General features: G+C 38.4%; 1 protein-coding gene across 1 annotated transcript in view; it reads left to right on the plus strand.

Annotated features, from left to right (window-relative positions):
* RFTN2 (raftlin family member 2) overlaps positions 1-25,160 on the plus strand; it is a 35,396-nt gene that overhangs the window by 2,381 nt on the left and 7,855 nt on the right. Inside the window, exons 2-8 of the mRNA XM_072120869.1 lie at positions 4,626-4,809; positions 8,770-8,881; positions 11,623-11,896; positions 15,976-16,179; positions 16,939-17,060; positions 24,024-24,127; positions 24,459-24,546. Coding sequence (XP_071976970.1) covers positions 4,626-4,809; positions 8,770-8,881; positions 11,623-11,896; positions 15,976-16,179; positions 16,939-17,060; positions 24,024-24,127; positions 24,459-24,546 — 1,088 coding nt within the window. The remainder of the gene's footprint in view (positions 1-4,625; positions 4,810-8,769; positions 8,882-11,622; positions 11,897-15,975; positions 16,180-16,938; positions 17,061-24,023; positions 24,128-24,458; positions 24,547-25,160) is intronic.

The following is a 25,160-nucleotide window of genomic DNA, read 5'->3' on the forward strand; positions in this document are numbered from 1 at the left end:
TTCCATAAATTATCTTATGCCATGCTTATGCCTCTAGCAAAATTCAGAGCTCATTTGGAGCTAATGTTTAAAGCTATCAGTTCTGTATGTCATCAACACAAGTCACCATAGCACCACACATTCTTCTATAATGGATGCAATCACAAAGAGAAACTTGCTGTGCTGAGGTGCTCTACCTCTAGAACTAATTTCTATAGAACTAACAGTTGCCATGTGTCTATACATCAGCTTTTCTCTGTCAATATCCCACAGTATGTCAGCTGTAGAAAAACTAAATAAAAATAAAGAGCAGAAAAATTTCAAAAAATAAAAAAGTTGCAACTCTTCCAGGCTGATATTCCAATCAATATTGCAGGATTTTAGGGTTGCCCCCCCCCCCCTTGGGCCACCTCAGGTCACCACCAAAACTTTTAACATGGTTTGCAGTATTTTATGCTGTTTCTCTGCTGTGTTATGTTCATTGGTCCTTCTCTTGAATAAAATAACAAATTTGTAAAGATCTCCAGTATTTGCATCATTAGATGTCCTATGACAGCCTTTTGGTGTGCGATTGGTTTTTGCATACAAGTGAATACATTTGTATTTTCCCGATACAGAGCCATAGTTTTTTCAGTACACCAAAACTTGTCATTTATGTGTAACTAATCACTTTTTTACTGTATACCTTGAATGATAAAGGACTAAGAAAATATTTTATTAGCCCACATGCACTAAACGCTATAAATTTTTCTGGTCCCTTCACTCACAGCTTTACATACAAGTCATAATATCTTGTAGGAGCAGGCTACGAACAATAACTGAATTTTTAACATAGGAAAAATGATTCCAGCTGCAGAAAAAATAAAAATAATAACTTCCTTTATTAGTTACATCTTAAAATAACAGACAAAGGCTTCTGCCACCCAAAGAGGCTGGCGCATTTTGGGCAAGAAAATTATCAGATGCCCTTAATCATAGCATGGTATGATTAACAGCGTCCAATAATTTTCTTGCCTGAAACGCGGTAGCTGCTTGTGGTGGCAGTAGCCTTTGCATGTTATTTTAAGATGTAACTTATAAAGAAAGTTATTATTTAAATTTTTTATGGTGCTAGAACCATTTTTTCCCCCCTATATTTATGCAAGTCTTCATGGCTGCAATCTTGGCAGCATTGGCTCCAAGCATTGGAAGTCCTTCAGTGAGAACCCAGCTGTCAAAGACTGTGGACTGTGGGAGCTGTTTGTTTTTGGAGTTTTCATACACTGAATTTTTAACATTTTGAAGAAAAAGAAATATTTTAGAAGAAAAATAAATATTTTAGAGAATCACCTGGTTACTCACCAATGAAATTGCACTAGTAGTTTTTGGAGTAGGGTAGCCCTGCATGGATTCCCCAAGGCAAACTCCTCTCAATTATTCAGCATAAAAATACATTTTGTTAAACAGATGACAACAAATTCATGTTATTTTTAATAGGTCAAAAATAACTTTATTGCGATTGTGATACCTTTTAAAGGCTAACTGAAACATAAGATGTCAAAAGCGTTCTTCAGGACCGCTAAGGTCCCTTCATCAGACATGCTCACAATCTCAAGAATGTTATTTTGTTTGGCCTATTTAAAAGCAATAGAAATTTATTCAACTGGCTAATGCTGCATTCACACAACCATGTTTCCACCGGACCATAGTATGGAGGGCACATGTCCGTGCCCAGGAGAGGAGCAGGGGCTGAGCGCTGCCCCTCTCACCCCCGCCCCTCTCCATAGCAATATATGGTGCACAGCGCCGTATTCCAGGGAAAGGTAGGAAATGTCGTATGTGTGCTGCTCCTAACAGCTCCTGTACGGCGCAGTGCGCCCATTGCTGTATCATATGAATATAGCCTAACATGGTACAAAACTCTTTACAGATCACAAATGTAACGCCAACTCTCTGTAGCTTTTTTAGCTTTCCAGGCATACTTCTACTGGTCCGTTCCCTATAAAGGTTCTTTGAACTGCACTCAATTTATGATGTGACTGCAATAGGTGGTGTCACAGAGATTGATTCTAGGGACACATGCTTCTGACTGTTCACACATGCACCTTCAGGTCACTCACTGTTAAAATAGTAGATACATATGGTATCTGTTTGAATTCTAATATCTATATCACGCCCACATTTGATATGGATAAGAAGTATATTATATATAGAGTACACTGAGAGATATTTATCTATACTGTGACTATTTTAACTGCAAAAAAAAGTTAAACAACTGAGCTACAGTTATTAGCCTTAAAAACAAACAGCAAATATGCATCTTGTCTCATAAAAGGTTCCCCTCTACCCTCCCCCAGCACTTCTATAGCAAAGAATCACACCAGACTGATCTACATAGGCGCAGGACATGATCACATCTTGCTTGCCGGTTGCTAGGCATCCCCTCAAAGCCATTTGGCCACTAGCTAGAAAGTGTAATGCTTTTATAAAAAGACTGAATAACTCCATAATAATAAGTATAAACTTTGTTGTTGTTTTTTTTTACCAACTTTTTTTTTATTAAGATAACACATACTGTACAAAATGCAAAAAATGTCTATACACCTCTGTGTAAAATAAAATAAGTCTATAAAATAAGTATATACAGGGGGGATGTTTATAAGATATATATACGGCGGCCATAAATATTGCAGTGTGACTTTTAAATAAACATACATTTATTATTACCTTAAAATTGCATTGACATTGGTGTTAGAAACTGTTTATATTCCATGTGTTATATTGTAAAAGTGAAAACAGATTTTTCTGGCAAAGCCCCTGTGAGAGAGGAAAGATGTTTCAGGAGTGAACAGGAAAGAGGAAGAGGAAATGCAATCAGGCAGCAGAGCTGCCCTTTCCATTCAGATTAACCATTTTTAAGAGACATTTTAATCATTGTTACATGTAACTATGATGTCCAACAATTTCAGGTTTAAGTATTTTTCAAGAGGCCATTGTGTTCAACAATAAGAAAATAGGTATTACTCACCTTCCAGTTCCAGTGCTGTTGCTCCTGTTCCACTGCTTTTGCAGTCGCAATGTCAGGATAATGTCTTATGACTTATGCAGCCAGGCATTGGCCTTAATGGGGATATAATGATATGGCTAAGCTGTAGTTTTAACAGTACTTTTGAGTCTGGTGACAGGTGACAGCATTTGTATGTTTATTACCTGATGTCATGGTTACAACAAGGTAAGCAAATCTTGGGCAATTTGAAGGGAGCATCTACATAGGAACTGGTTAGATAATATTTTTTGTTATTTAAAAAGAAATGCAGATGTGATGCAGAGCATCCAGCTACAAGCTCTTACTACAGTTTCCTGGTTCTAGATGCACGGAATAAAACAACAGGAACAATAAAATTCAGTTTACTGGAGCTGGAAAGCCAAAAGGCAGTAGCAGACCAGGCAGTAGCAGACGGCACAGGCCCCCAGACCAGGTAGCGGTGGAATCCCCCATAGGCCCCCAGACCAGGCAGTGGTGGACACCAAAGGCCCACAGACCAGGCAGTGGCAAATGCCACAGGCCCCCGGGCCAGGTTGTTGTGGAATCCCCAGCAGGCCCACAGACCAGGCAGTGTTGGACACCAAAGCCCAACAGACCAGGCAGTGGCAGACGCCACAGACCCCCAGACCAGGTTGTGGTGGAATCCCCAGTAGGTTCGTGTGCAGCAAGCTTTATCATAGGTTACAAAATTAAGATAAGTTTTAAGATAATCACAAAAAATTAAAACTCAAAATGCTAAGTTCCATAATTCACTTGTATCAGCTAACCACAAGATATATAACAAAGATAGAGATTAGTAAACTTTTCAACAATCCGATTTAGGATATTTTCAAAAAGTCTATTTTATTCAAATTTAGCAATTATGGCATTAAAACTGTACTTTTGAGTATTGGGGCTGTGTGTGCATATCTGTCACTGTACAATGTTGCCAAGTGCAGACCCTAGTCCTTTCTAGTAGAGTCACAGAGCCCCAAGTAGCCAATAATCACGCAGCACCCTTTAGCCAATGGTCAATCAGCCCCCATTAGCCAATCGCCATGTAGCACTCAGCAATGTCATGGAGTCTCCATTATTATTTTGCAATAAATGAGGATGGTCGGAGGCAGATTACATTGATTCATCCTGGGCAAAGGGCACACAATCCAGCAAAAGGCAACCAACTGCACAAACACAAAAAAAAATTGTTTACACCTGTCACCAGGAAATTCATATTTGTGACGGGGTATATTTTACCTGATGTTCGAATCAAATTCCACTTTTTCCGAATCACTTCAATAATCTCTATTTAAAATGCTAGTTAATAGCCCTATTACTGAGACCTACAGTCAACCTCTGCAGTATGGAAAACCGATCATGCATGATAAATGGCAGAGGGCTGTATTGGCCTCTCTCCCAGTCACTACCATAGATATTGTATTTTTTTTAAATAAACATATTAAAATCCTATTAATTCTGTAAGTGAAACTACAATAGTATGGTTTTAGTGTACTATGCTATCAAAACTCATGGCTTTCATATGAGGTTTAAATGATGATAACTGCTATGATGACCAGTTAAACCAAGATCGTTAGATATACTAAAGATCAACAAAGTCAATAATCATTGTTATTATTTCTTCTAGCATCAGCAAATATCAATGCCATTAAGATTAAGTCATTGCTTGATATTCCAAGCAAAGTAGAAGAATACTACTTAAGAGGATATATGGTTGCTGCAGTCCATCCAATAATTGTTTCTAGTGGTCGTAGAAGGCACTTACCCATTAGTTACTTGTATCGAGTAGTACTTTATCGACTTAAATTAAGGTAAGTTATTTTATTAACATTTTTCATGCTGTTGAAACAATTGACTTCAAAATATTAAAGTGTAATATTTTACAATTCAATCAGGCTATTGCCATACCAAAATACGATTGGATTCAACTGAATTGGATTAAATGCATCATCAAAAGTAAGAATGTTGCAGAATGTGTCTTTTAAAGAACATCTCCAATCCAGCATGCTTAACCTGAAAAGGGATGAGTTTTCTTTTGCTCCTTACAACAGCAATGGTGCTATAAATATACAAAAGTAAATCATTTTATAAATGACAAAATAAAAAGAAAAAAACAGTCATAATTAATGGAGTTTGCTGTAAAAAAAAATAACAATACCTACATAGAAAATGCTACATTTCTGTATTATAGACAAATAAATATCTATTAAATTAATGCTAATGTATTTGTCATAGAGCCCCGTGTTTAGCTCCATCAATATTTCCTTCATCTCTGACCAGCTTTCTATTCCCTACTGAAGCAAAGCATCCCCACCATGCTGCCACCACTATGCTTCATAGAGAAGATGGTGTGTTCAGGGTAGTGAATAGTGTTGGCTTTCCTCCAAACATAGGGTTTCCTTGAATCATTCTTTGTACAACATTTTTTGGCGTACTAGGCATAATAAAGTCACAATATCTGGTGTAGGACAGATTACAACTGGGAACAAGGTGGGTCAAGGCAGGGAGATCTTGGACATCCAATTCTGGGACCAGCTTAGATTTCATTTGACCAAAGCACCTTCTTCCATGTCCTTGCTATGTCACCTGCTCATTTATTTTGCAGAATGCAAAGGGAACTTCTTTTGGCTTGCTTTCAAAAATTGTATTTCTTCCTGCCATTCTTACATAAAGTTCAGATTTGTGGAGTTCACGACTAACATTTGTCCTGTGGACAGATTCTCCTACATGTGTTGTGGATCTCTGTTGTTGTTGGGCCTCTTTGGTGCTTCTCCCTGGGGTGTCAGTTTAGATGGTAGTCTGTGTACTGGTAGGGTAGGAGTTGTCCTTTCATTTGCAGATGATGGATTGAACAGTGATCTGTCAGCTTGGGGTATTTTTTTAAAAATCTAACCTCAGACCTCTGAGAAATTTGTAGCTAATAAGATGACTTCTAAAAACAATTGGACATAATGGGGGAGATCTATCACAAGCATATAATAAAGCTGTGTCCCCACTGCAACAGCGGATATATTAAGAGGTGTAGGCCTCATGATGTATCTACCGGCCCGCTGCACTGAAGGACAACACTACGCCAGTAAAAACGTGAATGTTTGCAACGGTGAATGTTTGCAGCTTTTTAGAAAGTGTGCAGGCTCGGGGCAGAAACGCCGCCAGTGGCCACACCCCTTCACAACTCCGCCACGTGGAGGGTGGTGTAGATACTATAATAATCATAATTTCTTGTATTCCACACAAATTTGTGATTAGTTCAGTGCTTATATTCCAGTTTTCTGGTAAATGCACTGATTAATGCCCCCCATTGTATTTTCTTTGGGGATATCAGAGTTATGGGGGCTGCATACATTTGCATGCAGCACTTTTCAGTTTTTTTTATTTTTCAAAAATTCTGAAAAGAACATATAATTTTCTTTACACTACACAAATACATGATACATTGTGCTGATCTATCACATAAAATATCAACAAAAACACCTAAAGGAAATCTACCATCAAAATCCATGATGATAAACCAGGGACATTGACTCATAGATCCAAGCAATGTGACTGTGGAAATCTTCTTATATTTGTTATCCATGGCCTCCTTCCTTCTAAAATCAACTTTTAAAACTATGCTTATGAGCCTGAGGGGCTGAGACAGCAGAGCCATCTTACCACTGAGCTTCCACAGCAAAGAATGTCATACTGTTGGAGTCTACGGAGGAAATTTATCATGGCTTGTACAGTGTAGTATGTTGGTGTACATATGCCTATGCTAAATGGGCAGTGAAGAGCAGGAGTGGGTTGGGACGGGGACTCATTTGCTATAGCTTGCGCCAGTATCCAGGCACATGCAATAGCAGACTACTATTCTAGGTGGGATCTTGCATGGAATTTTTACTGTAGGCCGAAGTTTTACTGGAAGTGTAAAGTAAAACTTTATAGGCATGGTTCCTTCAATAATGCCATTTAGTGATTAAATGTTCATTGTAAATAACAAAATAAAAGTCACCAGTTCTCTGGCATATAAACAGCAAAATAACTTCAAATTCTTGTGCAATGTAAGAAGTTGTGATTATACTAGCGACTAGGCTACTTCCACACGATGTGGGCGTCGAGGGGGCGTAGATGGTGAACGGCAGAGTAAGCGGGCGGCGTTCCCGTCCCATGCCTGCGGAATTTGGAAAAGCCTGTAAACCTGGCATAGTTCTGCCTGGTGGCCGTGCTACCCGGCGGATCCATCCAGAGGTTTGTGCTTCTTGATGTATCTGGCGAGACGCGGAAGGGGTGGCCCTTATCATATACCAATGCGCAAGTGTCAGCATATGATACATCTCTCCCTTTATGTCAATTCAAATGCATACTAAAGAAAAGTATGGGTTCAATTATTTCTTTTGGCAGTTTTATAGATCTACAATATAACCATATATGCAAACCCAAAGGAAGCATTATTGATATTTATGACACCAATGCTTTAATGATGATGTTTATATTCTTACCTGTATCCATTTCATTGTTTATTTAGAAACATTCACTACTGTTCTCCATGTGGTCCCAGAGATGATTTTGGATCCTCTGCCATACTGAAAGATATCAACATGTTTTTTCTGTGCTCTTCAGGAATTTCCTTTGATTGTGCCATAATGTGTTTGTTGAATCTTTGTGCTGACAACTTGACTGATGGCTAGGGTCAAAAGTTGTAATGGTTGTATGAAACAGGACTGGCTGCAATTCACTCAATGTTCATTCAACGGTCTCTAATTATGACCTCAACTGGGTTTATTTTACTATGGGAAAATGATATTTCCATGCAATGCCGGCTGATATGAGCAGTTTAAATAAATATGTTTCCTAAGCGCTGTACACAAAATCATCAGTGAACAATTTGGTGAGGACATGTTTTTCCTCAAAATAAAAGAATATGAACATTAGTTTTAGTGGGTATGTACTCTAGTAGTCCTATTTATGCTTAGACACTGCAAACAGGGAGATTATATAGAAAAGTAAAGTGTTGATTGGAAATTATATTGATTTGAAGTCTCTGAGACAAGACACACTTTGGGGAATTGCAACTACAAACGCTTGGCCCATTAACCATCCGATTGATTACATTTTTTGCTCATTCATGAGTTAAAGGGAATCTACCATAAAAATAAAGCATGATAAACCTGGTACACTTATGCATAGATCCAGGCATTGTCGCTGTGGTAATCTTCTTATATTTGTTATCCATGGTCTCCTTCCCTCTAAAATCAACTTTTAAAATCATGCTAATGGCCCAGAATGGCTCTGGGTGGCGTTATCAGAGCCCCTCTGTGCTCTGGCTTCAAATGCAGTTACACTCAGAAGCACTTCCTACCCACTGGGTACTGCTGCCATGAAATTAGAGCAGGCAAAGGGAGGGAGAAAAGCTGGGGGAGAGGGTGAGACATGATCCTGCACAGTGTAACAGCCTGTGAAGGTACAGCATTGAGGTGCTCTTATACAATAATAATTCCTCTATTTATATAGTGCACACAGATCACGAAGTGCTGCACAGAGCTTTCCAAATCGGTAACATCACCCAGAGCCTTTCTGGCTTAAAACCATAATTTTAAAAGAAAGGATTTTTTGAAGGAGGTAGTCCATGAATAACAAAGAAAATTACCAGTCATGGTGAGCTGGATCTATAAGTAAGTGCCCCTGGTTTATAAAGCTTGATGGTAGATTTCCTTTAACTTTACATTATTAAAATAAACATGAATTCACTTTAATTAAATCAATAAATGGCAATACAATTTTCTTTATTTCAGTCAAAAGCATGCAGTATCCACAGGACAGAAACAGGCCAGCCTTGTTATCGAGGAATGGATGTCATTATATGAAGCTCTGACAAATGAAGGCATGAAAATCCTTCTAGAAAAAGTATTCCTCCTTTTTTAATGTTGCTCATACTTAATGGTTTGTGGTGCTTAAAAGCCATGAAAGATTCCCACAACAAACTACCCAACTACATTGCCCTGTGGTGCAGCCATATCTTTTCATCACTGCTCAAAGGTTCATGTCCCCCAAAAATGTGTTACCAGAGCCCCCTGCAGCACTTCAGCTTCTCCCACTGTCTACTCCCATCATTTCCCTATTCACACAACTCAGTTCTTACAAACTCACCCACATAATAATAATTCTTTATTTATATAGCGCACACAGATTTGTCCCCATGGGGCTCACAATCTAAACAACCTAACAGTATGTTTTGGACTGTGGGAGGAAACCGGAGGACGCAGAGGAAACCCGCATAAACACGGAGAGAACATACAAACTCTTTACAGATGTTGACCTGGGTGGGATTCGAACTCAGGACTCCAGCGCTGCAAGGCAGAAGTGCTGCCCACTCAGCCACCGTGCTGCATGATTACTAGATGCTGCTGTCAGATGCCCCTGTTGGTTCAGTACAGCATCTGGATCTTCTACCAACAGTACAGCAACATAATGTTGCAAGATGTGCAAGAACTGAGTGATGTGCCTGAATGGGCAAAGGATCTGAGAAGGCAGTGGTGGAGCTGAAATGCTTTGGGAGGTGTAGACATCATGCCGAAGCCAGAGCCTGGGGGGAGGGGGTGCTTTGCTAACACCACACAACACTTCAGCCTTATTAGCATATTTGTTAAAACAGATTCAAAGGGGCGTGGAGCTGTGAGCAGTGATAAAAAGGTATGGCTGCACTATGTATTCAACAAGCTACAGGGTTGTGCAGTCTGTTTGTGGTACTTACATGAAAGATTACCTTTAAGTTACTTGTTATGTATTTATCTGTGTTATCATTTTAGGTCATATTTAGGTGCTTAAAGAAAATCTACCATCAAAATCAAGCATGATGAACCAGGGACACTTACTCTTAGATCCAGGCAATGTGACTGTCGTAATCTTCTTATATTTGCTATCCATGGCCTCCTTCTTGCTAAAATAAACTTTGAAAATTATGTTAATGAACGTCCCCCTGTTCTCTCCCTCTACAGGGGGAGAATTGAGAAAGCAGGGTGAGAGCGAGACATGTCCTGCTCATTATAAACAGCCTATGAATCTCCAGCACTGAGGGTAAATGTAAAAATCCACCAGTGCCCTGCAGGCTCATTAGCATAATTAAAAATTTATAAAAGGAATAAAAGATGATTACCACTGTCATGGTGTCTGCATCTAAGGATAAGTGGCCCTGGTTTTCAGGCTTGATTTTAATTGGTAGTTTTCCTTTAACTCACTAAATGACAACAGTGCTATGTAATAAAATATCAGAGCTTGGTCAATATCACCATGTAAGTGTCAATCACACAGAAATTATCACGTTCTAGATTTGCTAAGAAAGAATCCATGACTGATTTGGCAAGCTCTGTGCAGCGCTGCTTAATCCGTGTGCGCTATATAAATAAAGGAATTATTATTATATGGTGTTATTTAAATGTACAAATCACTTAATGGGGCACATTTACTAAGAGTAGTGCAAACTGCATTAAATGCAGTTTGCCAGTGTATAGGGCAGGGTGCCCCAGATTCAGGATTTCTGGCACCTGTTTTTCATGAATTTGGTGCCCCCTGCACTGCCCCGACAGGGTGAACAAACTTTGTTAGGTGCACCTTTAATGAAGGGCATGCAATACACTTCTGTCAGACTTTGCATGCTAAATCTGGTGCACGGTCCGACTGAGCACCCTCTTATTTGGGTTGCATGGTGCCTAGTGCAGCTGCACCACAAAAGGGTCGTGTGTAACACAAATGTGGTGCAGACACTTCTTAAATACCTCTGCAAGCAGTTTGTACCTAAAAAAAACCTGGAAAGTCCACCAGAAGACTGGCACAAGGCCCTTAGTAAATGTGCCCCAATATTTACATTTTGTGCAAATGGACCTGCTGAGATTACCCAAATCAAAGAACAAGTTATCACATTGATTTTCACTTGTTTTGGCTACATTCACACACATGTATGAAGGACGTATATACGGCCGATATACGTCCCCCATACACTTCCATGGGCTCATGGCACACGTGCGGCACCGTACCGCTCTGTAGCCCGTAGAAAGATAGGACATGTCCTACCTTTCCACGTGATACGGTGCCGTGCGCTGTATATGCCTATGGCGAGGGGTGGGGGTGTGCTCTGCTCATCCACTGCTCCTCTCCGCAGCGCCAATGTATGCCCGCCGTACTACGGTACGGTGGGCATACATCGTGTGCATGTAGCCTTATATGCAGATATTTTACTGTTCAGTCTTATAAAAAATAAACATTTAGCTCTGACAACCGATATCATTCGTACCTCAAAAGAATTAGGCTGCTCTTCTCCAAATTCCCACTGGTACAAAATACGGTAGTATGTTGTTTATTTTTGATAGATCCAGACATAAGTAAAGAGCCACAGTCACACATTTATCAAGATAGATTTTCCTTTAACTGTTAATATTTTTTTCCTCAGTAAATGCACCAAATTCCTCATAACAAGAAGTGATATATCCAGGGTACACAAGGATACATATTTTGTTTAGGAAAAAATCTAAAATACAGAACCTCCTCTACCAATTTGCTAACAAATAAGCAAGTTTATAGGGCCCATCTGTGGTGATAATACATTCTGTATTTTAATTAAATAACAACAGAATCTGGAATCTTTTATACAGGTAAATGATGCGTCCAGAAAGGGCATGAGGTTTGTTGGATTTTTAGCAAAGCATTTTCATCAATCTACAAATACTCTGGTGGATGTACAAAAACTGGAACATAATACCAGCAAAAACTCGAATGAGGATGCTTATAAAAGACGGACAGAGGGAACCATCAGTGGACAATCCTCAGAAAGTGGAATAGATGAAGAAATCAATTTGGGAAATGAAAGTTTTCAAGACTCCGTATTTCCAGATGAAGGGACGTTAACAAAATTAAGAAAATGTCAAGGTATGAAATGACTTTATAACTAATCCTATGGATATGTTAGTTATAATTCATTAACATAGATCAAGAATTTCTCAATGCTCCAGCATCTTTGTAAGCTTTTATATCTAGTTTAGAGGTTTTACCTTCGTCAATGTCTTCTTCATCTAGGGAGTGTCAATCAAACTTAAGAAAATCTACCACCTTAAATAAAGCATGATAAACTGGGGGTACTTAATCATAGATCCGGGGACTGTGGAAATCTTCTTGTCCCCCTTCCTTTTAAAATGAACTTTTAAAACGATTCTTCTTACTGGAATAATGAATTGCATTACAAATAATGCAATTATGCAATAATTTATGAAGACACACATTGAGGATTTTTTTCCTATCTTTTGTTATTTACACAGTCACTCATTAAAGAAATAGTTCCATGAATGGGCAATGTATTTTCATTAAAATTAATTTTCTAAAAATTTAAATCATTAGGCAGCAGAAAAATATAGTTACTTTTTAATTGAAACAAAAGAAGAGGGGTTATACAAAAACATTTCTGGACATAGTAACAAAGATCTAAAGGGATATTGTCAATGTCAGAGAAGTTTCTATGGCTAGGGAAGATTTGGGGCTAGAGCCGTAATGCACATGTAATACAGAACAATATCCATACTGTACCAAACCAATCCAGCTGCTTAAATGCAGTAGAAGCTTCTTGCATACAACTCACATAGATACTGAACAAGAACCAAGCTTACTACATAGAAATGGAAGGGTAACTTCCGTCATGGTTCCATTTAAACCTCACATAAAAGCAGTGTAAAGAGAGCATTTCCTAACCTGTTGCTGAAATGAACAAAAGTCACTAATAAGATGACCCAGAGGGAACCACCACAAGACGACACAGCAACCATCACACTCTATAGTCCTTTTTCCTTCCAGTACAGGTTTGTTTTCACCCAGCAAACACATAGACCACTCTTCCAACAATATATGTTGTGGCTATAGAAAGTTCTTACACATACAGTGTAAATCTGAGTACAACCAGTAAGTAGATAACCTTTAATATGAATCGATAAAAAATACGACAATGTTAAAAATACAGAAAAAGATGCCGACCAAGGCAAAAAATAAAAATAAATTATACGCTTTTCCAAACGTGTATCAAGCGCAACTTCCCAAATGCTCACAACGATCCACTGGAAATCATACCACATATCTGCTAATGTCAGCTGGGTGTGGGACCCGGACAACAATCCCCATATGTAGTTTTGAAGGGATGAGTCTCATTGGCTCATTGGATCATTTCAACAAAGTCCTTTATGAAATGAGGGAAGTGAAGCAAAAGTGGGAGTGGACAGTAAGGAGCAGAGACAGAGACAAAAAGTTGCTTACATAGAATATGGGTACCGCAGTCCTAACCAACTGCCACCCCGACCGAAAAACTCCATCCCTAAAGTACCTGGATTAGGTGCGACAATAGAGATGTGTCCAAAGATGACCATAAGTGTCAGGTAATGATGTACAGGTCTGTGACATGAGCCTGCATCAGGGGCATATTCATAGACCAATTAGCCCTGCATTTCATATGTGGCAGATGGAGGAGGCAGGCATTCACTAGGAGACAATCAGCGAGCAGTGGCCACTCGTGTCAAACTTCCTAATGATAAAGCCGTATTTCTCCAGGAATTGCCAATGTAAGGTATGGCAACGAGAGGCAAGGGACACGATAACCCTGCATACTGCGTGTAGCCTTGGTGTCCGGGTCCCACACCCAGCTGACATTAGCAGGTACGTGGTATGATATCCAGTGGATCTTTGTGAGCATTTGGGAAGTTGCGCTTGGTACACATTTGCACAAGCGTACAAAATATTTTTATTTTTTGCCTTTGTCGGCATTTGGCTATTTTTTTCTGTATTTTTAATATTGTCGTATTTTTTTATCGATACATATTAAAGGTTATGTATTAATATATCTATTCACTGATTGTCCTCATGTCTCTTTAGACTCTTGGTTGAGTTGGCAGGGAGTTATCACTACCCTCCGATGGTGGATTTTCCACATACATTGTAAAGTAAAGCTGTGCATCTTCTGTCCTAAATAGAGGGATGGCATCAATTGGTATATGGTGCCATATTCTTACTTCCTGGTCACTGCGGCTCCATGAAGCAGCTTACAGATAAAACTAAGCTTGTCTCATTAGATAATGTTCTGAGACCAGGACCCTGGTTTGGGGATGGAAGAACACAAAGCTGTAATAGACTCCCATGTTGTTAATAAAGTCAAGAGAACATTCAAGCTACTAGACTTTCAAGTACATTTTGAGCCAGTCACCAATGAGACCTAAAAGAGATATTTAAAGATATAAAAGGCATCAAACAGCCTGACCAAAACATAGAATATCTAGTCCTAAAGCTTGTTCTAAAGATTGCCTTGGCTGCCTGCTATCTAACAGCTAACTGCTGCCATACACATGAACTCAGCAAAATCAAAGAACCTCCTATAGCAGTGATGGCGAACCTTTTAGACACCGAGTGCCCAAACTACAACCAAAACCCACATATTTTTTGGCGACGTGCCAATGTGACAATTTAAGCAGCAACTTATTACTCCCTGCTCTGTCACAGGTTTAAATTGTATAGGCACCTGAGGACACCAATACAGTAGAAAGAAGGAGAAGAAGTTTGGATTATCATTGTAGCTTCCTTCTAGGGTCCTGGGCTGCCTGGGACTGCAAGAGGCCTTGAGTCCTGTCTGGCAAACTATACCCTGGGGTGATTGTGCAGGTGCCCATATAGAGGGCTCTGAGTGCCACCTCTGGCACCCGTGCCATAGGTTCGCCACCACTGTCCTATAGCTTTAACTAGTGGAGAGAAGACAATTTGGGAGAGGAAAGTACTTTTTTTCAGTCAAATTGTTTCCGAGAGAACACACGATTAAATATCTTTGGCATTAGAACTTATATTACCATCTTATTGCTGATACAAAAACTTTCTTGTACATTAAATAGCAAGAAAAATTAAAAACTGTGTAGGAAGGAAGCATAACAGAGAAGCTGTGCACATTGCTATATTTATCCTCAGGAATAGAATTGCAAGGAAGCAGATGCCATGGGGCCCATACGAATTCTGCCGTACTGTACTATAAATATATGGTTAACGTAAAGAGATACTCCATGGATTTATTTTCCCTTTGATTATATTCCTATTCTCCTTCTACAGAATCAGTGAGCATTACCTTATGTAAGTATTGCTTCCTATCTGCATTGTGACCTGATAAAAATTACATGCAATTGGGTAACTGACAGGAGGTCTTTCTCTCACGCCATCTGCTTATTAAATATACCACACAAACTCTTCACAGACGGGTGCAATAAACATATCACAGCTACTGCTAATGATAAGACTTCTGTCATATAGTTACACCAAGGGTAACAACAATGTAGCCTGATTGTACACTTCTGGTCTCTTACATTTTGACGGAGACTACAGTATACTGTCCACCAGCAAGTACAGACGGTAGAGTATGTAGTTGCCCATATGATGTTCTACTCATGTATCATGTATCAGGTATAGAAATCTAACATTATGGTGTCTGATGAAAGCAGACAGGTACCATGATTCCCCAGAATAAAAAGACAGTGTCTTATATTAATCTTTGGGTCTAAAGAGGCACTAGGTCTTATTTTCAGGGGATGTCTTTTCCTATGAACAAAAAAACAACACCTTCTCAAACATCCTTTTAAATCTCCAAACTCATTTCATGCTGAATTTCTTGTGACTCCATCTCTCATGTTTAGTAATTGCTCCTTCCTTAAATGACCCCTTCTTGCTCATATCGCATTTGCAGCGCAACAGTCAGTGTTTTTATCCCATGAATTCTTCACCCATGTCACAACCTCTCGTAGTAACGAAATTATCTACTAATGCTAATGTACCGCGCAGGGGGAGCAGCAGCTATAACTGCAGTTAGGTCTTATTTTCAGGGGAGACTTAATATTTCTAAAAGTGAAAAAACATTGTTTCTCACAGAACAGGTGTCTCTTCTGTCCCATCATGGTAGATGCTATAAAAAAAATTTACTTTTTTTCCCTTTTTCTTACTAGGCAAAACATTGTATGCTGTTTTTAATGTATTGGAAAATGATCTAAGTGGCTGCAAATACATTGAAGGCAACCTTTCTATGAAAGTTTCTCGAAAAGGCACAACTATTAGTGCCCTTGAAGCAGACTGGCTAGAAATGACAACGTATTACTACAAGCAGGGGTTTTCTTTAATTGATTCGTTTGTACACTGGGAAATGCTACGAGGTAAGGATATAGATATTCGTGTGCAGGTACCCTTATTAAAAATTTCCAATTATTCAGTTCAGAAGCAACTAAGAAACCTCAACATACAGTATCAGCAAAGTATCAGAAATTAAAAAGGACTGTGACAATTGAAATATATTGAGCTTACCAATGGACATGTAGGTGCACGAGTCGTTAGTATCACACGGCTCTGATTACTCTCTGTGATAATTACGACTCATACACCTTCGTGTCCATCACATGATCATGGGCAGATTTCTATCCAGCAGAAATAAATATAGAAGCTTTCTATAGTAAGACAACAAGCAGAGATCTAGAAAACCATGAGGAATTCATACAGAACGTACATTGGAAAATTGTATAACTTTCCCTTGGATAAACCATATAAAATTTTGGCTGAAAGTGGACAATCCGTTTAAAATCTGCAGGTCCCACAATGAAATCCACCTTACACGTAAGGCATTTATCATCATATTGCAATACATATTAACTGTCACAGTAATAAAACATATTTTTTATCTTTGATTATTAGAAACAGTGTGTAACCTTGTGTTAGGTTGCAGTATATAAAGGATTTATCATTTATTTGTACAAATAACAAGGATAGAGGAAAATAAATCATCTCCCCTCAAGTTTTTCTTCCTTCTAGAAATAGGAATTATCTGTTCAGTTACCACTAAGTTTTGGGCAAAAACATAAAAGGGCCAAATTAATAGACACCAAGACACATAGTTAATATATTATGTTTTCTCTACACAGGGGAACAAACACCAAAATCATTGGATGGATTATTTATCTATGAAGATGAAGCTCCTCGAGTTACGCCTTCAAAGAACAGAGGAAATGACGCTATAATAGTAGAACAATGGACGGTGTTTGAGGTGAAAATTCACATGTACTTCCTATGTCATATGTATATACAGGCGGTCCCCTACTTAAGAACACCTGACTTACATACGGTTACAAACGGACCTCTGGATTTGGGTAATTTACTGTACTTTAGTCCTAGGCTACAATAAACAGCTATAACAGTTATTACCAGTAATGGTGCCTGTAATTAAGATTTAAAGTTTATCCTGGTTCTTATGACAATCCAACATTTTTAAAATCCAATTGTCATAGAGGCTAAAAAAATGTTGACTGGGGTTACAATAATAAAGTATACGGTTCTGGCTTACATACAAACTCAACTTAAGAACAAACCTACAGACCCTATCTTGTTTGTAACCCGGGGACTGCCTGTAATAAGGATCTGAATACAAGGATAAGGCTGGTTAAATATGCAGTGATTTGATTAATATTTTTGGCTACTATATTTGATTACAATACCTCACCATAAACACTTGCCATAAATAGAATAAAAATATTGAAGTACCATATCTGTGACCCTACGAACGCTGGTTCTTTTTGTGCATTTTTGTCATGGGGGGAGGGATTGAAGAGACCTTGAAAACTCATTTGTGTAATAGTTAAAATGCTAACACTATTTTGCATATCTAAAAGTATCCAGCTTTTTGTTGTCCTAGCGAGAGTACCTTTTTAAAAAATATATATATATATTATTGGACCAACAAACATTTGCATTAGCTCTATTTTGGATTGTACAAAATATTTTCATTGTTTTTGTTGAATTTTTAAAAATGCAACAAAAAATAGTTATTTAGGATTGTTTTAAAAAATTTCCATCAATAACTTCATTTTGCTCTAGGATGAGTATACAAAATTTGTACACAGGCTTGAGGAAATTCATATCTGAAATGTATGGTTTCACATATCAGGATATAATAATTACATTCAGGTTAATTTAACTTCATATATGACAAACCCTTGCCATTATTTAGCAAATACTAGTTCAAAATGTACAAGCAATGTGTAAATGAGAATTCCCATATCAGATGTTCACGCTGTTAAATGCCATTTCAGTAACTCCCATAGAGGTGGAATAAAATGATGTTAAAAGCATACCAGAATGACAAATTTGTAAGTATTCTCCTAAATAGGAGTGATGCAGGAGTTGTGTGCATATAGCTCCTTGAGAAAATAAAAAAAGTGTGTATAAATACTATTTTTATTATTTCATTTTTATATGTTAATATGTTTTAAAGTGTTTTTACTGTGCATTTGTACATTTTTTACAAAATAATAAAAATAGTATTTGGTCCCCCCAACTGAAATTTTTTTACACAAGGAGCTCACAACCCCTGGATCTACTAGACCCGCTAAGCCATTTGGATGGTGGGATTACCAAGGACTGCCCCGTGGATCATTATCAAAAAGCAGTTGGTTGTGAATAATACACAACACCGAAAGGTGAGCAAACAACCATCACTGCAAACAATAATCTAATAACCTGAAAATACTACACTTTTTGTGCTTTCCTTCCTTTTTTTGTTTTTCTTTCCTTTGTATTTCCACAAATAGGAGTGAGATAAAAACACTGTAGTGTAGCTGTTTCCATAACTCCCACCACCTCAGTAAGGTGGAGACCTTAATATTCAAATGGCTGAGATAGAAAAACCTATTTAAGTACACCATAACTGCTTTCATAGGAAATAAAGGGAAAGTAGCAGCCGGGTGTTGCTAATCATTAACTAATTATTAGAATTAGTATGACCACATCTATAAAAGTCGAAATTTGAGCAGTCTCCTGGTCTGCAGTACTCAGGTATGTACAGTTGCTGCTGAACTTTGTGGAATTGCATCTTTCTAGCAAGATGGATGGAAGCTCACTGATAGAAGCTCAATGCAAAGGGGAGGGAGGAGCAGTGATTCACAGTAGTACAATCTCAACCCACCAGTTTAAAGTGCACACAGAATTCATAGGTATTCACAGGGAATACACTCTTCTCCTTATGAAGAGTTTGCTAAGAAAGGCAGCCTTTGTAGGTAAAAGGAGGCTTAGAGATCTTGCATGTTGTCCTTGAGATCCTGGGAAGTAAATTTAGAATGCTTATGCCTTAAAGCCAGCTTAAAAGCAGCCCTCTTGGCATCAAGAATGACTTTTAAGAAGCCTAGCGACCAGTAACAAGATTCCAATAGGCCCTAGTACAAAATTCAGATCAGGGTCCTATATACCTAAACCCCCCGTTGAGGTTTATACAGTAGCCTCTTAATTTATATACTTCCTGTACAATCTGTGCCAGCATAGTCTTCTGTCTGCAGAATGCGGCTTAGAAAGCGTTGATTTTCCTCTGTGTTTTGCGTGTGTGAACTATGGCTAAGGTTACTTCTCCTTAGGGACGGACTAAACCACAATCAGTTCCTCGGCAGCTCAGCTCTGTCCAGCAACGGTTAACTTGAGTGATGGTTGATCTGTCCAGTCAACTACTGGGGGGGCATCCAGGAACTCCTTTCTATATATTTGCCCAATTCCATTGCATCTGTTTGTTATCTGTCTCTCTGTGTTTGGTCTTCTTTTTTTGCACTCAGTCAGTGTAGGGAATGTAGACCAGAAGTCCTTAACCAAAATGGCGAGGCTTGTTAAGTAGGTGACAGGGTTTGTGGGCAATTCTCTACCCTTGCACATACCCGCTATTTTTATATTGCAACTAGATGCCCCAGTTGGCATGAAAATAAGAAAACAAGCTATACTTTCCACGTTTTGATGCACCGGTACAGATGCTGTGCTGCAATGCAATGCCAGAGGCAAAGCCAAGAATACCTGTTTTATTTTCATACCACCTGCGGATAATACTGCAGTAAAGTTAATGCAAGACATTCCCTTTAATAGATGGCACAGCAACATAAACAAATACAGTAGAGTAGCTCCCTCTCCTCTTTAATTAAACTGTATAGCAGCACCCTATTTATAAATAAAATAGAGAAGAACAACCTCACGTATTCACTGATATACATATCACTTGCCTCCCTTATTAATAAAGCTCAGCAGCCACCCCGCCCAATTTAATATAGTTTTCACAGCCCCCCGTGATTCAATATAGTTTTAGCAGCCCTACATGTGATTTAATATAGTTTTAACAGTCACCCCTTAATACATTACTTTATAGAACAGTTCCCCCTTAATTGACCTCAATACTTGATTATTTAAATTAAAAATAATAAAACTATTACTTGACCTACTGCGTCTGAAATCCCACACCTACCGGTCTTCTTGAAAGCTTCTAGTGTAATGCGCGGCGGTGGTATGACAGCAACACGCCACAACCACGTCAAAGTTAATGTGCAAGAGAGAGAAACATGTATGGTGGCCCTCGTGAAGTACAGCCAAATACGGGGGGTAGATAAGTATATAATGTGCTGCTTACATGGTGTAAACTTATGAGCATTGAGATAACCAAGGGCAGACCAGCCATGTAACCCACAGGGTGAAATCCCGGTCTACATCTTCGTATATACCAAAGTATAAGCCGCCTTATACTCAGGTATATAAAAATATATAAGCATATTAGTTATATTCATGTACATAAGGGGCAGTGTTATAGTAGTTCTATTCTTGTACATAGGTGGAAGTATTAGATTCTTGTGCATAGGATGCAGTATTATAATATATTTTACTTAGGGGCAGTATTATAGTAGTTCCATTCGTGTTTATTGGAGAAGGTATTGTAGTAGGTTTTTTTTGGTATATATAAAGCAATATTAAGTTGTGTTAGTTTTTTTTTTATTCCTGTACAAGGGAGATGGGCTATCTTTCAACAGTTTTTGTGGAGTTTGGTTACTTTATCCACATGCTATGGCCACACCCACTTGTTTTGACTCCACCCACAGAATGGGGCCACTTTCAATACCCAGTCTGCCCCCGAAAATAACCATAAGTTGGAAGTAGGTGGGTTGGTGACCGACGAAGGAGTGTGTCAGGTGAACGAAGATTATGCAAATCAAGGGAAAATGCCAGGTAGGTATTGGACGCACTGCCTCAATAATCGGTGTAACAGTTTGTCTTTAAACAATTCTTTTGATTTATCAAAGTGACTATGCGTTTCAGGAATTAACTTATAGGTCCTAAAAGGTCATAGACTATAATGTATAATTTTTTTATATTCTTTTTATATTGTATGACCTTTTGCTACCTGAAAAAGGGGATAGTTCATCCCAAAAATGCTTAGTCCATTTTCTCACTTTTACCAATAAATTTAATTTGAATAAGACAAACTGTTACACTGATTATTGAAGCTGCACGTCCAATACCTACCCAGCATTTACCCTTGATTTACATCTCCATAGAGAATGCACAGGCAATCAATTTTATGTGCGTCTTAACCAGCCTCATTAACCAGCATTCTGACAAATGGCATACGAGAACCCCTTCTATCCCTGGGCTGGTAGAACCCCCTGTGACCCCAATTGTTCTGCCCCTGCTAGTTACATGATGGGAGATAATAGCCAAACCAGTAAATAAAAGGAGCATATTCAACAAATGTGAACAGAACTTCTTAAATGTATCTGAATCTTGTCAGCACAGTGTTCATGCCACTAGGCATCTTGAAAGTCATTCTTGATGTTCAGGGGGCTGTCGTCAAGTTAGCTTAGATGCAAAGCTTTCCACAGCTTCCCCTGGAAAATCGATTTGCATAGTCACTTCCCAGCAAATTCATAGGGATAGACTCCAGAGATAAAGGCATAAAATGCACAGAAACTACTTCACTTGTAAACATTATTGAAAGGTAAGGTACACTTTAAAGTTCACAATACACTGTTAGAGACTATATAACTTAATTGGTACGTCCCTGAATAGTTATTGCTAATACGTTCTTTATTACGCCTTTTATAGTAGACTCTCCATAAGGAGAGTACTTCCTTCCCTGAAAGTTTTGTTATGGACAGTGCTGTCTAAAGAGACAGCTGCTTGTGGTTTTAAATATCACTACATTTGTATAATGTGAACAGCTGTTACATTAAAGAAAAATTATTTCAACATTTTAAAAAAGGTGTAGTCTTGAATGAGAGTAGAAACAATCATTTGGATTGAGGTCATTGTAATTTTAAATGGCATTATGTTAAATCTAATAGTTTTAACCGTCAGTTATAGTTTTTTCTGTTCCACCAAACTTTTATTTCCACAGGAAACAGCTGTCTCTTCAGTCTGACACCAGATACTAAAAGGTCTTAGCAATAAAAGCCAATTTAACTTGGCTTTATTTTAAGCTTATAAATCATGTGCTTAAAGAGCATAAAACAGACCCGGTAGTTACATATTTCAGCTAAAAGTATATTATTTAGACATGTGAATGCTTATTATTAAAATAAAATCCCAAAAAATTGATCTTAGGCCCCTTTCACACTTGCGCTTTTCACACACGTTTTCTGTGCATGCTTTTGACGTGCAGAACTTGCATTGCACTCTGTCCCATTGTAATCAATGGGCTTTTTCCGACTTGCATTTTTGTTCACGCAGACACGCGAACTTTTTTAACGCGCGTTTAAATCTCAGCATGCTTTACTTTTGCAAGTCACGCGCGTGAAAAACGCACCATACATGTCTATGGAGATTAATCAAAATCGCTTTGCACTCTGATTGCAAGTGTGATGCGTTTTTCAAGCATCAATTTCCATAGAAAAGATAGAGCTCAGCCCTGATTCCTTTTCACGCTCATTATCTGCATGTGAAAAATGCATTGAAATTGCATTGAAAATGGGCGTAAAAAACGGAGAAACTGATCAAACTCTGACTGAAAATTGATTTACTGACCAAACCCTGACCGCACCCTGATCAGACTCTGATGTGATCTGCAACGCAAGTGTGGAAGGGGCCTTACGTAAATGGAAGATTGGTTCCATTCCAGTCCATCCCATTCACTTCTATTAATTATTGAAATAGGAGACCAATAGAAGTAAATGGGACAATGGTCTAAGCTTCTCATAACAATCAAACAAACACTTATCTCCTATTCACAGGCCATTTGTAGGGAAGCCTCTCTGAGGGAGGGTTAAAGAGTAAAATACCAAGACATTCTAAACAAATTCCTATTGTAGTAGATTATACATATTTATGGTTTCTGCCATTTTATGACTTTACAAAGTATATAAAGACATATAAAATCTCTATTATAAGTAAGGTTGAAGGTTTTTTCTGTTTCCTGGAAAAGCCTCTGATGAGGTAGGGCATGTAAAAGAAAAAAAAACAAAAAAAAAAAAAAAAAATGTATACTTACCTCTTGTCTGCAGGGCCTCGTTGGTTGCAGTGGCAGCTCTCACCAATAGTGGATATACCCCTGCAAAAAATGGCAATGTCTTAATAGCTTGGCAACTCATGTGGCCTTAAGCATCAATTACAATTAATTGTCTACTGAGGCGGCAGCTCTCATGTCATAGAGCTTCTGGGGTACAGAGATACAAGACTCTATACCAGGGCTGATGCCAGCACAGGGCATACCTGGGGGGCTGACATAAGGCTGTACATAAGGAAGTGAGGGCGGCTGTATCTAATGAATCCATAGGAGGTGAGGGGGCTTTATATAAAATACCAAGACTGGGCTGTATATTATGATAAACTAGGGAATATTTTATGAAACTGGAAACCATTTTGTTTCTGAATTTTTAATGCCGCCATGTGAGTTTACTGCAAAGGGGCCCACTGAGGCTGTGTCGCCTAGCGGCCTACTGAAACCTGGAGCCGATCCTGCTCTACATTGCGACTCTGGAGATAAAGACAGGTGAAGGAAGCCAAATCACCCCTTTGTTCATATTTCTACAGCAATTGTGTGCTGCTTATGGACAGCAAAAGACTGTAGAGGTCATCACATCACTGCTGCAGGAAAATAAACAACCACTACTTAACCATCAAACCATTAACTCTACAGAAAAGAGGTGTCAGAAAGCTGGAAATTCATTATTTTACAAATCCTTTAACTGAGATGATGTATATATTTTATATTTTTTTCTAGGGTCTTGAAATTAAAACAGATTATGGTCCCTTGTTGCACACTTTGGCAGAATTTGGATGGCTTCTAACTTGTGTTATACCAACACCAATAATAAGACATAACAGGTGAGAAATTAAGAGTCACAATAATGTTTGCCTGCTGATTACGTTTTATAAGTAATTTTGTGCTTTCAATGCATCAGCTAGATCCATGTGGGAATCAGTATAGAGGAAGGGGAGTGCCCCTCACCTAGTCAGTGGCTTGATAATTTCCATGTCCACTATATTGCTTCTAATGTCGAAAGTTCCAGTTTATACATTGTTTTGCCATTTCTTATTTAAATGGAATTGAATAGCTCCCTCATATACTGTATATTTAATTGGCCTCAAATAACATGTTTTAAATATTAGAAATGGTTAACATCCCCATGACCCTGATAATTTCTGCTTATTTCAGTGAAGGAAATTTGACGACAAAACAAATTATTTTTCTTCAAAGACCTGTTATCTCGCAATCATCTCAATCATCAGTTCCATCCTCTGAGGTAAGTCAATCTTTATGATATAAATCCATATTATTGAAAGTACACCTTCGGAGGTTAGTGATAACTCCCTGCCAACTCAGAGACTAAGAGGACCCGAGTACAACCGGTGAGTAGAGCAGATATAGTATAGATATAGACCGGTGAGTAGAGCAGATATAGTATAGATATAGACTGGTGAGTAGATATATTAAAACATAACCTTTAATATGTAACAATACAAAATATGACAATGTGACAAATATGAAATATGACAATGTTAAAAATACAGAAAGAGTAGCCAAATGCCGACCAAGACAAAAATAATAATAAAATATACGCTTGTCCAAATGTGTTCCAAGCGCAACTTCCAAAATGGAAATCAACCACGTACCTGCAAATATCACAATGGTGTAGAGCCAAAACACAAATACCCATACGCAATCTTGAATGGATGAGTCACAGTAGCCCAGCATCTATCCCAGGTAGATCGGTCCTTTATGTGGTAAGGGAAGTGGAGCCAAAGTGGGAACTGACAGGGGACAGGAAGGAACAGAGGCAAAGATAAAGAGTTGTTTGCATCAGTTTCAAGAGATGTGTAGGGACACAAACACATTTTTTTACAAGCTTGGTTCTTA

The sequence above is a fragment of the Engystomops pustulosus genome, chromosome 8 (genome assembly GCF_040894005.1).
Source record: "Engystomops pustulosus chromosome 8, aEngPut4.maternal, whole genome shotgun sequence".
Taxonomy (NCBI): Eukaryota; Metazoa; Chordata; class Amphibia; order Anura; family Leptodactylidae; genus Engystomops; species Engystomops pustulosus.